The sequence below is a fragment of the Haliotis asinina genome, chromosome 1 (genome assembly GCF_037392515.1).
Source record: "Haliotis asinina isolate JCU_RB_2024 chromosome 1, JCU_Hal_asi_v2, whole genome shotgun sequence".
Classification (NCBI taxonomy): domain Eukaryota; kingdom Metazoa; phylum Mollusca; class Gastropoda; order Lepetellida; family Haliotidae; genus Haliotis; species Haliotis asinina.
In genome coordinates this window covers 70,527,751-70,544,331 of record NC_090280.1, presented here as the reverse complement: position 1 = coordinate 70,544,331, position 16,581 = coordinate 70,527,751, and the positions used below count along the sequence as shown (strand labels likewise).

General features: G+C 40.5%; 1 protein-coding gene across 1 annotated transcript in view; it reads left to right on the top strand.

Annotated features, from left to right (window-relative positions):
• LOC137296373 (tetratricopeptide repeat protein 28-like) overlaps positions 1 to 16,581 on the top strand; it is a 197,447-nt gene that overhangs the window by 126,828 nt on the left and 54,038 nt on the right. Inside the window, exon 11 of the mRNA XM_067828159.1 lies at positions 12,775 to 13,006. Coding sequence (XP_067684260.1) covers positions 12,775 to 13,006 — 232 coding nt within the window. The remainder of the gene's footprint in view (positions 1 to 12,774; positions 13,007 to 16,581) is intronic.

Sequence of the window (16,581 nt, the reverse complement as noted above, 5' to 3'; positions counted from 1 at the left end):
ATGTAATGATTCTTCATGTATTGGTACTTTGTATGATCCTGGGCACCCGTGGCGAGCCACCTCCTTGTGGTGGGTGCTGGGTAACGCCAAGAGCTCGCCGACATCCCCGTAGTGGACCTGGGGGGATATTTGGTCCACCAACCCGTTTGCCGTGGGTTGCAGCCCTGTGTCGGCGGAGGAGGGGATCCTGGTGGTTGAGGGCAATGGGAGCTTGCAGCCGTGTTCCTGTTGCTCAATACACCACTTCAGCCCTGACTTCGCCTAGACGGGTGGTCGAATAGGCCCGGTTCGACCAATCTGCTGGTCATGCCAAGCCCTGTGCATGGGGCATTATTATATTTATCAATGCACATATATCATTTGGAATCGTTGTAAATTTGGACTTGGCTTTATAATCTAAAACATTTTTAATTTGAAGTATGTTGTTCTGTAATTTGCCTAGAGTCCTATGCCAGAAGGCGGTGGCTCATGGGCCAATCTGGTAGAATTATTAATCTCTTAATTCTTCTGCTGGAGTATATCATCCGGGTATCCTTGGTGCTGCAAGCTGGAGGCCCGCTTGCTTTAGCATTGTCCTTGTGATACTCCGTGGTGGGTGGGGAGCTCGGATGATGAACCATATGACACCAATCATGGCTTATGAAATACCCCCCCAAAAAAACAAACGTCCACTTGAAATTGATCCCGTTGATACTTCTCATAGACCGTCTCTATCGATTGAGTATTGGCCACGTTTCCTCGTTATTGAGACTCCGGACAAGACACCATTGAAGTTGAACCCTTTCGCAGTATCTAAGGGCATTCAAGGTATTGCTGGGGATGTTAAGAACATTAGACGCTTGCGTTCGGGTGCATTGCTAATAGAGTGTGGCAAGAAACAGCAGACAACCAATCTGATGAACCTTGAATCTTTTGTGGGCATTCCGGTCACGGTCTCTGCTCACAAGACCTTGAACACAAGTAAAGGTATCGTCAGAGATCGTGATCGGTTGTTTGCTGACATGTCCGAGCTTGATATAGCATGCGAAATGAAGGATCAAGGTGTGCTGTATGTGAAGCGCTTTTCCACCCGAAAAAACAATGAAACAATCCAAACAAATACCTATCTGTTTTCTTTTTCCTTGCCGAATGCTCCCAAATCAGTAAAGGCGGGTTACTGCAATATCCAAGTTGAAACCTGCATCCCCAACCCTCTCAGGTGTTTTAAATGTCAGAAATATGGACACAGTGTATCTACCTGCACATTGTCTGTTGTGTGTGCTCACTGTGGTGAGAAGACACACACAACAGAAGATTGTGACAGTGACTTTAAAAAATGCACTAACTGCTCTGGCGACCATTCATCTTCGTCAAAACAGTGTCCAATATGGAAAGAGCAAATGGCGATTAACAAAATAAAGTTCACCCAAAATATCTCTTTTTCTGAGGCAAAGAAACTGGTGAAGAGATCTGCCTTCTAGAAAGTTATGCTACAGTAGCAAAATCATCATCTGAATCCAGCTCTAAAATAACAAAATCATCCACAGGATGCCAAACTACCTTGACTTGGGTCAGTTCCGACTCCCCACAGGTTTTATACCCTGCTATATCATCCCAGACTGAGGAATCACTTCCTACTACATCAAAGTCCTCTGATCATAAGTCATCTTCACAGTCACGCTCTGAGTCTCATTCAACAGCTGATAGACAACAAATTGTTAAAACTAAACCCAAACCTAAGTCTGATGCTTCAAAACAACAAAGTGGCAGAGCTCCTAAGGGGTCACAAAATAAAATTCAATTGTTTAATAAATATGGGTCTCTTGAAGATATGGACATTTCTGAAAATGTCCATTCTAGAGCACATAGCTTGTCGCCCTCCAAAAGAGTGCGGGGTAGATCCCCAAAAAATCCCCCCAAAAGATAGTTTATTCCAATAATATTGTACAATGGAACTGCAGAGGATTGAGGACTAATTCACATGAATTACAGCTATTAGTCCAAGATTTCACACCTTCAGCGTTATGTCTCCAAGAGACATATTTAAAACAAACAGATGCATTTGACCTTCGTCATTTTAATGCATATCATTGTTTTTCACCTCTGGGGGATAGGGCCACTGGCGGATCATCCATTCTAATCAGACAAAATGTTATTCAAAGCCCTGTTTCACTTAATACTAATATGTAGGCTGTTGCAGTGAGAATTATTTTACATGTAGCGTTTATGCTATGCTCTCTTTATATTTCACCATCTTCGGCTTTTGCCAAAACCGATCTTCAAGCTCTATATGATCAGCTCCCGAAGCCCTGTATTATAATGGGAGATTTAAATGGCCACAACCGACTCTGGGGTAGTGTAAGTACAAACACTAGAGGTAAATTGTTGGAGCACTTTTGTTTTGACAATGATTTATGTATTTATAATGATGGTTCCAACACATATTTACACCCTGGTACAGGGACTTATTCTGCTCTCGACTTGTCACTTACAAATTCAGAACTATTAAATGAATTCGAATGGTCAGTCCACGATGACCTCTGTGGAAGTGACCATTTTCCTACTATATTAAAAGCTGTAACTCCATCTGATGTTCCTCCATCATCAAGGCGGAATTTTACAAGGGCTAACTGGACTTTATATGAAACACTGTGTGCTGAAAAACTTAAACCCGAACTTTTTATTGACGTTCCTGATGCTATTAAATGTTTTACTGATGAACTGAATTCCATAGCTGATGAGTGTATACCAAATTCCTCTGTAGTTCCACACATAAGAAAACCATGGTTCAACAATGAGTGCAAACAAGCTAGGAAGGCAAGGAAAAAGGCAGAACATTATTTCCGTCGCCATCCTATGGTACATAATTTAAATAAATTTAAAATTTAAAATGCTAAAGCGCGGCGTACTTTTAAACAGAACAAACGCCAATCTTGGCAAAATTATGTGTCCAAAATACATTCTCGGACACCCATGTCCTAGGTATGGAACATGGTCCAGAAAATCAAAGGTAAAGGTACTAAATCTACTGTCCATCATCTCAAACATGGAGATCAATTGCTTACTGATAAATCAGATATTGCTAATAAACTAGGTGAAACCCTTGCTAAACACTCTTCCTCTTCAAATTATGTACCAAAATTCCAGCAATATCAAAAACAAGAAGAAAAGAAAACTATTAATTTCAGTTCTGATAATGGGGAAGATTATAATGAAACGTTTTCTATTTATGAACTCCATACTGCTCTTGATCAAGCTCATGACACTTCTCAATATTTTTTATGATATTTGGACATCGGGTAACTTTCCTCCCTCATGGCGTGACGCCATAGTAGTACCCATACCTAAACCTGGACGTGATCATACCGATCCATCCAATTATCATCCGATTTCATTAACTAGCTGTGTTTGCAAGACCATGGAACGCATGATAAATAATCGACTAGTTTGGTACTTGGAAACAAATAACCTTATAACTGATATACAGTGTGGTTTCCGTAAAAACAGAAGTACTGACGATCACTTAGTGCGTTTAGAATCATTTGTTAAAAATGCACTAATTAATAAACAACATGCTGTGGCTATCTTTTTTGATCTAGAAAAAGCATATGACACAACCTGGAAATATGGTATTTTAAGAGACCTACATGACTACGGCTTGCGAGGTCGTTTATCTCAATTTATAGCAAATTTTTTAAATGACAGACAGTTTCAAGTTCGAGTGGGTTCTACCCTGTCTGATCATTACAATCAGGATCAGGGTGTTCCACAAGGCAGTATTTTGTCTGTCACACTTTTTAGCATAAAGATAAATAGTTTATCAAAAGTTTTAAATGATTCAATTGGTGGATCGTTATTTGTGGATGATTTTAATATTTCTTGTCGTGGGAAAATATGCATATTATTGAACGACAACTGCAGTTGTGTTTAAACAAAATAAGTAAATGGTGTTTTGAAAACGGCTTTAAATTTTCTAAATCCAAAACTAACTGTATACATTTTTGCAGAAAATATAAACCACATAAGGACCCTGAACTATCTCTAGATGGCACTCCCATCAAAGTTGTAAAGGAGGCCAAGTTTTTGGGCCTAATCTTTGACTCCCATTTAACATTTCTGCCTCATATCAAGTCCCTTAAAACTAAATGCTTGAAGGCTCTTGACTTGTTGAAAGTTGTTTCCAACTCAAAGTGGGGAGGGGATCAAGCAACCCTCTTACACCTGTATCGATCACTCATACGTTCGAAATTCGATTATGGTTCCATTGTATATGGTGGAGCCTGCAACAGCAACCTTAAACTTCTTGATTCTGTCCACCATCAAGGCTTAAGACTTTGCCTTGGGTCTTTCAGAACTTCACCTATTGATAGTCTCTACGTTGAGGCCGATGAACCATCTCTTACTCAACGTCGTATAAAATTGTCTTTACAATACATTACTAAATTATATTCTAATGAATCTAACCCTGCCTATAACTGTGTTTTCAATCCCCTTTATGAGGATTTGTATAACAAAAAGTCTTCTCTTGTTCCACCTCTTGGGCACAGAATTAAACCATTTATTTGTTCTGCCGGTATTGAGCTGGAAAGTATATCGCCTTCCCGTCTTCTTTCTTCTCCTCCTTGGCAGTTGGTTAGGCCACAAGTTGACCTAACATTAACATTTTTTAAAAAATCAGAAACAAATGACTTACAATATAAACAAGAATATCATCAATTAAAGCATAAATATAACAATTACAAACCATTATTTACAGATGGGTCCAAGGACGGTGGCGCAGTGGCTTGTGCCACTGTCATTGGATCCAGAACAATATCTTCTAGATTACCAGATAATAGTTCTATTTTTACAGCTGAAGCTAACGCCATATTAACAGCTCTCAAATATATTCAAAGACACCCGAAACGTAAACAATATATAATCTATTCCGATTCTCTTTCTTGCCTTCAGACTATTAAAAATATTTCTTGCAAACATCCACTTTTAATAGAAATTATTGAATTGTATAATGATCTTGCTACTGGCCAATACGACATCGTCTTTTGTTTGTTGTTAAAGGGTGAAGATCCTCCATTTTGTATCCCTTGTGATGAGAGAGTCACGGTCAAGCATATTCTGCTTGACTGTGTTGAATTCTCCATCACAAGGGATAAGTATTTTACAGTTAAAACAATCAAGGATCTTTTTACCAGCGTTAATTCTCATTTAATTATAGGTTTTTTAAAAGAAATTGATTTTTTGGTTGAATTTTGAATAATATGTTTCTGTAAATAGATGTATTTTAATGACTGGTAGTTTGAATTAGTAACTTGAATTGTTGGTGGCTGTACCCTCAAAGGGGGTTGAAGTATTGTAAAGTTATTGTCCTCCTGAGGGGGTACGTAAGTCCACAAACATACAAAGTAAATTCTAAATTTCCACGTTTTTAATGGTAGTATAAGTGTATTTTTATTGTATGGCTAGTTTTCCCAAATTGCTGATGGCTGAGGGGATGATGTAAATCCAGCTAGGGTCCATGCAGGTAGCAAAAGTACTGTAAGTCCCCATGGTCCCTTGTATGGTGATCCACCTTCAGTTGTTGGCAATCTATAGCCCGGTTTTATATTGTATTGTCCTCTATAGATAAATTGTTTTAGGCATAGCTACTAGTTTTACATTCATTTCTGTGATGTTCTAGTTGTTTTACCTGTCCTTCGTCGACTGATTGTTAAAATACTCATATACTCCATTTTAATGTTCCGTTCCCGTCACGATATGACTGAAATATTGCCGATGTGACATTAAATTTTAACTCACTCACTTGTATGATCCTATTGTATGCACAGAGAACTGGAGAACAAGTTAAGTCACATGTTTACTGATCAACAAGCATGGTACAAGTAGTGCCATATTCCTACACCAGGAATGGTACTGCCCAAAGGGGGTAGTGAGGTGGCTGGCAATATAGTCCATATATTACAGCAGGGAGATACTTGGTTTCTACATTAGTGTTCAGGGGTCTTTACAGTTATGTCCAGACGGTCCACATGCATCGATTTTCCTCCCATGTTACGAATGTATGGAAGATTGACTATTCCAATCAAATCTACTAACTTTTTTCTATCCATCTGCCAGACCACCACTTCATTTGGTAAACTTCATTCTTGATGCTCTGTCCAAGTGGTTTCAGCTTCAGCCATTGTCAGCTTTCTACATCACTAGGGGATTGTATTTGAAGCATACATCGACGATTGCATGCAGGTCCAGACAAGCTGTGCTCTCCTCCTTCGTCACATGAACTTCACGATGCAGCCACTTCACCAGCTCGCCTGGCTCATCAATAAGCAGAAATCTGAACTGATCCGGACTTGCTGTCTTTAGTTGCTTGGTGTTTGACACAGAGGTTAATAAACTGTTTGTCCCGAGGAATCGTTTTTGCAAGATGCAGTGTCACATTCCACTTGCACTGTGTCAGCCCAGGATGCTTCATCAGTGGCAGCAGCTCTAGGGTCTTCCGACGTTTGCACAAGGTCTGACGCTTCAAGGTCAACTTCAGCTTCAGCTGTTCCTAGCTCCCCACATCAGAGTGGGTGATCTGGCAGCGTTGATCTCCCTTTCCTTGGAGCTACATCCTTTTCTCCAATGGTGGACAGACGAGTTGAACATTTTTGGAGGCATTTGTTTAGAGCCATTTACCCCGTCCTACTCATCTACTTGATCACCTACTCGATCGCTTGCAGATTGCACTTGTCACATCAACATTCCAGAGCCCAGAGCAGTAATTCTGACCACAATCCATTGGCAAGATTGTCTTTGAGCGTCGTCTCCCATGATCTGATTGGATAATGCAGCGGTCGTGTGGCACATCAACTGGATGGGCTTGACAGACTCTCCTCAACTTCTGTGGTGGACACAACCATTTTTCGACCCAGTGGATTTACTTGGAATAACAGTACGGGCCAATCACATTCCAGGGGTGAAGAATGTCATTTGCTGTCCTGATTGAGTCTCACAGAGTGGAAACTTCATCCAGTGGTATTCAGGATGTATTGTCTTCCATTAACAACTCTGACAGTGGACCTGTTTGCCACTAGATTCAAACATCAGTTACCTCCACTTCCAGATTCGTTGGCTCGGGCCTAGGATGCTGAAGCCATTCTATGGGATGGTCTCAATGCTTTCGCCTTTCCACCACTGGCTCTTCCACGCACACATCCCACGCTGCGCATGACCAAAAGGATGACACTGCTTTTAGTCCTGCCCTTTTTTCAGGGCAGAAATTGGTTCATCGACCTGCAAAACCTAGCTGAACCCCATCCCATGCCACTTCCTGATCGACGAGACCTACTAGTTCATCCTCCGATCTGCTCCACACTTCATCTTCATGTCTAGCACATCTTCATCACTTATTAGTTTCCAAATGGTATTCCAAACTTGTCACTACTGCTATTACTACAGCACATCACACCTCCACTCGGTCATTATATAATGATAAGAGGAAGAATTTTGAAACTTGTTGTAGAACCAAGGGCATTACATTTCCCACTATGGCTTCACCCCAGATGGGAGCAGAATACCTTCAGCATCGGAGAATCTCCAAGCAGCTTCTCTCTTCAGGTTTTACTTTGTTGACCTACTTGGCTGCCCTCATTACCATTATTGCGGCTGCTACAGGCGTGAAGATTTCAAGGTTTCCTGAGCTATAGACTGTCCTGAGATCCTATAAGCTCACTGACCATTCCTGGAAGTTCTGACCCCAGACTAGGGGTCTTTCTGTCATTCTTATTCACTTGACGTCACTCGATTATGAATTGTTGGAAGATAATGACTTTGAGCATATCACCTTTTAGACCTTATTCCTTCTTGTCTTGGCTACTGCATCTCGTATTTCTGAGTTGCCTGTTTTGGACATCTCTCGGGTTCGTTTTGATGGTCCACTCATGCAAAAGTCTCTCTTTTCTTGAGGTGGGATTTCCTCACCAAGAACCAGTTTTCAGGTCATCAACCAGATTGTATGTTTACAATTCAACCACTGTCTACAATTGTGGGCCTAGATGACTCCACTGCAGAAGTCTCTCATACAACGCTACCATTCTGGATGAGGTCTACCATCCTGCGATCATGCCAGTTTGCGAACGTCCCTCCATGAGACAAGAACGCTTGCCCCTACTATGGCTCTTCACAGGAACTGTTCTCTCCAGAGCATTATGGACTGATGATTTTGGAGATCGGATATGTAGTTTGTATCTCATTACCTTCGGGACCTCTCTGTAGCAGATAAAGAAGGCCTTCTTCAGTTTGGCCCTTTGGTCCTTCTGCAGCACTTGTCATCAACCCACGTTTGCAGATGAAGCAGTCTTCCTTTGTCTTGGCTTGCTCTGTACATAATATAAGATAGTGATGTAATCCATATCTAAGTACTTTTTCATATGGGCTAGATAGTTGTCACCTAGGAAACTAGGGCATTTACACTGTCATACTGTAGGTGTGCCTGGCAAAATAGTGGGGTGGTGGGGTTTACTTGCCAAACAATGTCCTTTTGCTTGCTGAAAGCCATTGAGTGAGTGAGTGAGTGCCCATTCCCTGGAGTTTTGTGTGGTGTAAGCCAAGGGGTTATCTGATGTAACCCATCACAAGTGTGGAGTTAGCATACCAAGAGTTGATCCTTCTCCTGGCCTCCTTGTGTCATACATACTCTTGTTGGCAGAGTTGTCAGGGTAATATGTGGCCCTCTTGCCAACTGCTTAATGATGATTGACAGCTGTTGATATCGGGTTAGGGGCAGAGGTCGGGTGATCAGAGGCCAAGTGTTGATTTGACTTAGCTTAAAGCATGTTCTACACATGGTCGGAGAACAAGAAGAGGTACATAACATGAGATAGGACATGTATATAAATACACAAGTTATGGTTCAAATTTCCAATATTATGCAATTTGGTTACTTTGGTAACACTTTGTACAGTGCATTCCCTTTTTCGAAACACAATGTTTGTCAGAGAGTGCAACTGAAAGGTCAGGCAACAAGAGGGTTAAAACAGTAGCCTTCTAATGGAGACACAATAACCACACACCTACAGTTGCACATTACTGACAATATCTACTACTTTTACTATGAAACTACTTCATAAAAACTATTTTTTTCTGAAAAGTGCAAGGCGAAAAAGAAACTTGCCCCTTAAATTCAACATCTGTTGGCTTTAGTGTTTCCTATTTAAAAAAGAAAGTTTGCTCTACTTCCATTAAGTTAAGTATGAGGACAACCTGGGGTTGTAGAGCAAATTCATATTTCTTTTCTAAATCAATCAATTTAATACTAACGATTAAGCCAGGACAGAAAACAAACTTAATTAACAACCCTCCTTTAGAGTTAATTGATGTGCTGTTCTATTACTGTTTCTGCCTCCACGTTAAGACACACAATTCTTATGAATGTGTCCCTCCAACACTTCATTACCTTATTATTAAACTTGTTTCTGATCCACAGGATTAACTTGAATAAACAAATTTAAACATCAACGATGTTGCGTCGTCCTACTTCCTAGTGGTCTTCACACAAACATCCAGGCAGATACTGATGAAATGGGAGCAGTCTCTGTTTGATCTGTTTCCAGTATATCTCTACAACCAATTGCTGACCTACATAATCCGGGTACCACCTCCCCATGCTCAGTGGATGCCATGTTAACAACTTGGCACCAGTATGGCTACCATGATCATGGTTTCTAGACCTAGATCTTGTTTATTCAAGATTTACCGTTGACCATCACAATCATCAACAGCTCCAGTTACACATATGGACACTATCCCAAATCTCTTGTCAGTGTGTTTCCTCAGCTGTTATGCAGTCATTCAGACCTTCCACGTTTACCTTCATTATTGAGAGAAGACGTTTGTGCCACAGGCCTACAGAGCTGTCAGGAAACTAATTCTAACAGTCCTCTGAGAGGGTGAATCCATATTTGGGACCTGAGATTGACATTTGTTATCCTGGAAAATCCCTTTTGCTGCACATAGTAGAGTCAAATGCTTGATATGGTTGACAATGACTAACCACTGAGTTACATCCAATCATGGACAGCGCTTGGTCTTTCTTGAGTGGACAAAACACAAATTCGAAGTAAAATCATCATTGCATCCAGAATAGCAGTAACAAGAAATGACGTCAACAGTGATTTATCAAAGGTACCGTAAACATCATCAGTAGGCAAATCATTAATTACACAAACAAGAGGCATTGGTCTATCAGTAAACATCTATATCTGTAAGTTAAATGGTTATCTTCCTGGCCTTGTCAAGGGTCAGATCAAGGGTTAGAGAGACGTATTTGAAAGAATTTTGAAGTATTATCAATGACGATAATAGTTCTGAGAATACTTGAGGTAAAGACCCACCCACACAAGGTCCTTCTGAACAAACTGTAAATTGTCTGATGCTTTTCAGTTGAGACAACTCTTTCAATGAGCACTTAGGAAGATCACAGTAAGTAAGATGGCACAACAAAACGTGAATGCTTCATGGCTGTCTACATTATATGGCTAAAGCAGTTTAGGGATTCTTCAAAGACATTTTAGAGCAGCCTTTTCAGAGAAAAAGGAAAGCTGGCTCTGGCTTCCCAATAAAACTTCCTCCAGAGCCCTTAGTGGACCTGGTGCAAGCAGTTGTTGCACTGCCTGTTAACTGATGTATCTATCGACAACCAGCTTACTTTCTTCGGAAATGGCAGAAAGTTACTTCAAACCCCTGGGTCCTGTACACACTCAGGGATGCTCATTTTTGGCAGTGGAAGTGCGGCCCTTCTGGGATTTGTTACATGCCCGTGCTGAACGCTCAGTGGAAGGGAGACATACTCTGTGCCCAGTTCCAGTCTTTGCTGGACAAGGCAGTGATTGAGGTGGTTATGGTGGGACAGGAAAATCCACATATTTCCTGGTTACCAAGAACGACCTGGGGTTTAGACCCATTCCCAATTTCAGGGGTCTGAACGTCATGATAGAGGTGCCGTCTTTCAAGATGGGGACACTGTGGAGGCAGGGGATTGGCTGATGTCAATGGACCTCAAAGACGCACATCTCCTTGCCCCAATGCACCCCAAGTTCAGGAAATACTTCAGCTTTTCCTTTGATGGGAAGTGCTATCAGTTTTGTGTGCTCCCCTTTTGCATCTCCTCAGTGCCAAGGGTTTTCACCAAACTCATGCTTGCTCCAACTCAGATCACCAAGGCTCAGGGCAAGTTTTGTTATCTGTACCTGTACGAATGGCTACTGAAAGCACTCACCACCCACTTGAGGTGTGATTCCACACATATATGGATACACTTACCAAGTTGGATTGGATTATCAACCTCAAGAAATCAGAACTGGTTCCAACTCAGGATCTGGTTTTCTTGCGTCCAATATGGACAGGGAATAGTCTTGAGACTGCATATCCAATGTATAGAAGCCCCGAGGGGCTCTGTAGAGGTGGTCTCACAAGAAAAAAATGTGTTTTTTGTTTTGTAAATATTTTTATCAAAAAGTAGTTACAATTGTCGTAGGTCTTAAAATGGACATTTCAGTGCTTATATGTACTCCAAGGAGGACTTTCAAAGAATCAAGAACCTGTACAGGGTTGTACGAATTTTGCCCGAAGTTCAAGCAAGGCCTCTACATTATTAGAAACACATGACAGCTTTCCCGGTGAAGGTATTCTTGGCTCAAGTGGGTGTCCATTTTGTCAGTTGTTACAGAAATTGGAAAATCATAACTGGCCTGAGGAATATTGTGTTCATAATCAGTTTGCCAACAAACTTGTTGGATCACTCATCTAATAAGGTATCAGCAGAGTGGCAGGGACACACAAGCTCTTGGTGAAGAAACCTATTGTCGAGTTGAACCTTTTGCTCCCATTCAGGGTTCTCTGTTATAATCCCAAAAGGATTCAGCAGACCTGAGAACTGATCTGTAGATCCTCAGATGGATGTATCTGAGATAACCAGTGAAGTTTTAGATGGAATTCATATGGAAGTGAAGACTTCCATAGATGTGCAGAATGTGTATCTTCATGTCTAGATATGGCTATAAACAGCCAGTTCCTCAATAAAGGTACAGGTGGTTGCAGATTTTTTATGCATCTCAAGAAAATGGTGCTGCATCTTCTGCAGGGAACAGTGTAGTTTATTTCTTGGCATCAGCATGTATTCTTACTAAACAGGTAATATATATTTGGAAACATCTAGTTCTTACCAGTATGTTTCAATCCCTTAAACTAGATGATATCCTAAAGCAATACATGATTACAAAATGGGATTTATCAGTAAATAGGCAGGGTTATTACATCAGCCATTTTAACGCACTCTTATTTCATCTTTCAAAGAAGACTGCCTCTCTTATGGCCAAACTACAACTTGTTGATATTTAAGTATTTTGATTCATGTCAAGGATAAGCAGAATGCTGTGCTACTTATTTTTGAAATCTTTATACAGTGGATGTTGTCTAAACTTGACTGGAGAAATAATCAGGTTTAGACAAAGTGCTGGATTGTAGAGCAAACAAATGTACAAGCCAAGTACAAGTACTGAGATTTTATGCCAGTTGACAACCTGCCGGGTTGGACAGATGCCGGTCGTGACAGCTTCCACTCTACATATAGATAGATGGTATCAGCAGCGTGGAAGTGACAAGATTTTTGTGTATTGTGGATGGGACGTGCAGAAAATGCAGCTATGGTTTCTGTAAACCTCCCAAAGACAACATAGGTGTGAAATGCTTTCTACCCTTTATGATATAATTTCTGTCATCTTTTTCCATAGATATCTTTTGTATGTTGTATTTTTTCAGATTGAAAAGTCTATTCAACGAATTATGAATGGCACAAAGAATTCAATGTACACAACATATCAGAGCATAGAGAACAAAGTTGGGGGAGTCAGTGGATGGAAAGACCTGCTTCAAGCAGTTGGTTTTCGTTTTGAGCCAGCCGGAAATGGATTACCACCAGCAGTTTTCTTTCCTCAGTCAGATACAGGAGATCGACTAGCACAGGCCAGCACCAACCTCCAGGCACTATTAGGTATGACTACTTAGTATGTGTCATGTTAAATGTCTTTCAGGATTTGTTGAAAATATCATTTTGTCTCTTCTTTGGCCATATATAACATACACTGTTTCAACTACCTTGACATCCTTGAAATGGGTTACTGTCTTGAAAGCAGTATGGCAAATTTTAGGCACTACAATAATTCCTCCTCACTTTGTATCATTCTTAACTCATGGTATATGTTTTTACATGACAGCTTTTGAGAGATACAACAATGAGTGGTTTGCATTTTTCTCATGTTGGGTTAAATATTCAATCTAAAATTGGTTATACATCCAGGTCTAATGAAGTGAATGGACACAACAGGTCACTTGAGTAGCAAAGACCACGCATTGATCAAATGATAACGTTCCATTGACTGTTATCATGCCCAGTGGGTTTGTCAAAAGTCATTATGTAGGATTACTGAAGGAAATAGAGTACACACGTTTATGTTTATATACTCAAGTAAAATGGATCTGCTGATAATATATTGATTGACTGGTCATTGTCATCAAACATTGCCATGTCCAACTACATGGAATGTGTCATGTAACACTTACACTGATCACTGAGTTATTTTATGCCGAAATGCTGTATGTATGTTGTAATATTTGATTGTTACAAAGATATGACATAAGATACAACTTGAGATATACCAGTATTTGATATTTTTCAGTTTTATGTAAGTATATCAACGGATAAGTTTCTGAAATGATTTGTAGCAGCTGATATATATCAGGATACATTTAACGTTTATTGTGAGTAGACATTTGGTGTTGCAAAAATGTGTGGTAAATGTTCTTGAAGTTTTTCTTTTGATATTTTTTAACATAATCACCAGTAAGTTGGTACAAAATGTGCCTATATCTGATTTCTATGATACTGTTACCCTGCGAGAAAATGCTCACGCAAATCATAGTTTCTGATTGTAAAACAATTATTAGCAAGACCAAAAACTACAATTTTACATGCTAAATAATCAAACATCCATCTAATACTTGATAGAAACTTGTTTCTTAATCCACCGGTTTCAAATTCAATATGAAATTTGAAGTTCCACAAATGGGTTGTTGTATTCCACCCAAAGAGCACTTCATAGTTATTCATGTGTGACAAGTACGTTCATATTGTTTTCTAAGAAGTTTTCATTGTATATTCTAGGGTTTGGCTATTTCTTTAAATTCTAAGTTTTTCCTTATCCTGACTTATGCTTAATTGCTTACTCTCCTCTTCCTGGCGAAAGTAGTTGAACACCTGAAATCCCTTGAAGTACGCTTCTAAAAGAAGCTGACGTAAAATCAAACTCGCCCATGTATTACCTCCCTTTCCCTCCACATGGTCAGCTGACCGCCATGATACTTCACTCTCTCCCTATCGCCTGACGAGGGCGGCTGGAGGCCCCTGGGGTCCCGTATACAGCGATAAGTTTTTCATTCTTTGGGTTTTTCTAACTAAATTTGTGTTGTATGCAGTTTTGACTTATTATTATTATTTATATGACTCATGTTTATTATTATTATTATATAAATTTGTGATTTTTGTGCCTTTTTCTAACACGTATTTCAAATTAGTGTGGGTAAACAATTATTTCAATATTCATGTTAGGACAATCTACCAACTGCAAGACTGGCATCAGCTCACTAACAGCATCCAAGACTGTCAATGCAGTGGGCCACATTCAGTAACATCACATTAGCCATGTCTAATCTAGTGAAATAAAATCGGGTAATCATTTAATTATTGATGCTGAGATTTATTCCAGCGAGATGCCAGCCGTATTTCCAAGGTTGTGTCCAGGGTCAGGCGAGTCCCCTCCCAAGACTCAGAAAAAACCATCTGTTGAGGCAGGGCCATCACAGGCCAAGGAAACTAAGTCATCGAAGTCGAAGTCTCCCATCTGTAAGATCATTGCAGAATTATCACTCGTTGATGAAGAACGTCAATTTTTTTTACGAGTCTCCGTTGATGATATGGAGTGAAGACATCAGTCGCATGTCGACTGCAACCTCAGGCATCATAGACAACTCTTCAACACAGTCGCCAATGCATGAACCGCACAGAGAAGGATATACCCACGCCGAGTGAGTGCACTTGCACGAGTAATTATATTTGGGGGAGTGACGTCATGTGTGAGACGCAGACGCCTGCATCCAACATGAGCTTGATTAGGTCATGTTGAAGAAGAACTAAGACTACAATCTTCAACTATGTTGACTGCTGCTCCTAGATCTACCACGACTGCATTGTCACCCCTCCGGGTCGTCAGACAGCGCAGATTTCGCCTGCAGCCTCAGTTGACTGCACTCAACGCAGTCGTTTGATGCAGATGCCTTCATGCAACATGAGTTTGGAAGTCTTGTTGAAGAAGAACAAAGACTATAATCTTTAACTACGTCGACTCAGCTGTGTGAGCACTCAACGAGATCTGCACTCACTCCAGAGCACCTACGTTGGGAAAAAAAAAAAAAAAAAAAAAGGATGAAGAATGAAGACATGCGTTAATGTTTCCCACGAAAACAAGTCCAAGTTCTCCAGAGTCCAGAGAACGAGAGATAAGAAGTTTAATACCGGAGCGTCAAGGCGGTAAACATTGGAGATCAGGGTCGGAACGACCGGAGTTTTCCTCCCTCAGCTGTTCCCATACAACCTCCAGTTGGTGAATGTCTTCGACTGGAGGAAGCTGGGAATTCTCAACAATAAATAAGTCACGAAGATTCTTCAAAGTTGAAGGCAACATTCCAATGCATACTACACCTCCAATCACAAGAGATGACAGTATTATCGTAGATGGAAAAAGTTTGACACATCAACGTCGAAGACAATTTATCTACATCAGCTTCAAGCGGCGGAAGTTTTTTTCACGCGCTTTACTCATCTAGACATGTCTTCGCCAAACAGTATGGTTACGGACAAGCCTAAATGCTAGAAAGGGTATCACTGTTTCAACAAGATTTCACGATGATCGGTTATCTGCTTCTCCAGTGACGTCAAGTCTACAATCTGAATGGTCCCCGAGAGACAACGCCCTGCAAAGAAAGCCGGTGACGTCACATCTACAATCTGATTAGTCTTTGAGAGACAGCGTCCTGCGCAAAATGTGGTGTTATTGTTCCAGTATCAGGAAGTTGTCAGTGACTTTCAACGTCGATTACAGACAGATTAACAGTTTACAGCATCATTTGATTCGTCGGGCAGCATAGAGGTCTTCTAACAACAGACTCAAGGTGGCCTATCACGAGGATTACAGCAATGAATGACAGCTCCTGATCGGACAGGCAGCCAGCAATAAATATAATTCTTGCAAATGTCAACAGGCTCATAATGAATATTATTGATGATCTGGAAACGAAGAATGACATATCTTCATACAAGTTCTTCATGAGAGACGTCAACTCAGTCTACAGTTGGACTTCACTTTCAGGCTACTAACTCGGATGGAATGTGAATCTAAATTCTTCGGGATTTGATTCATCACTACATGGAAATACACCACTGTGCCAGAGAATCTGTGGGTCAAAATTCTAGTTGATCTTAGAACATGTTCTACTCTCTCCGCCACCATTACG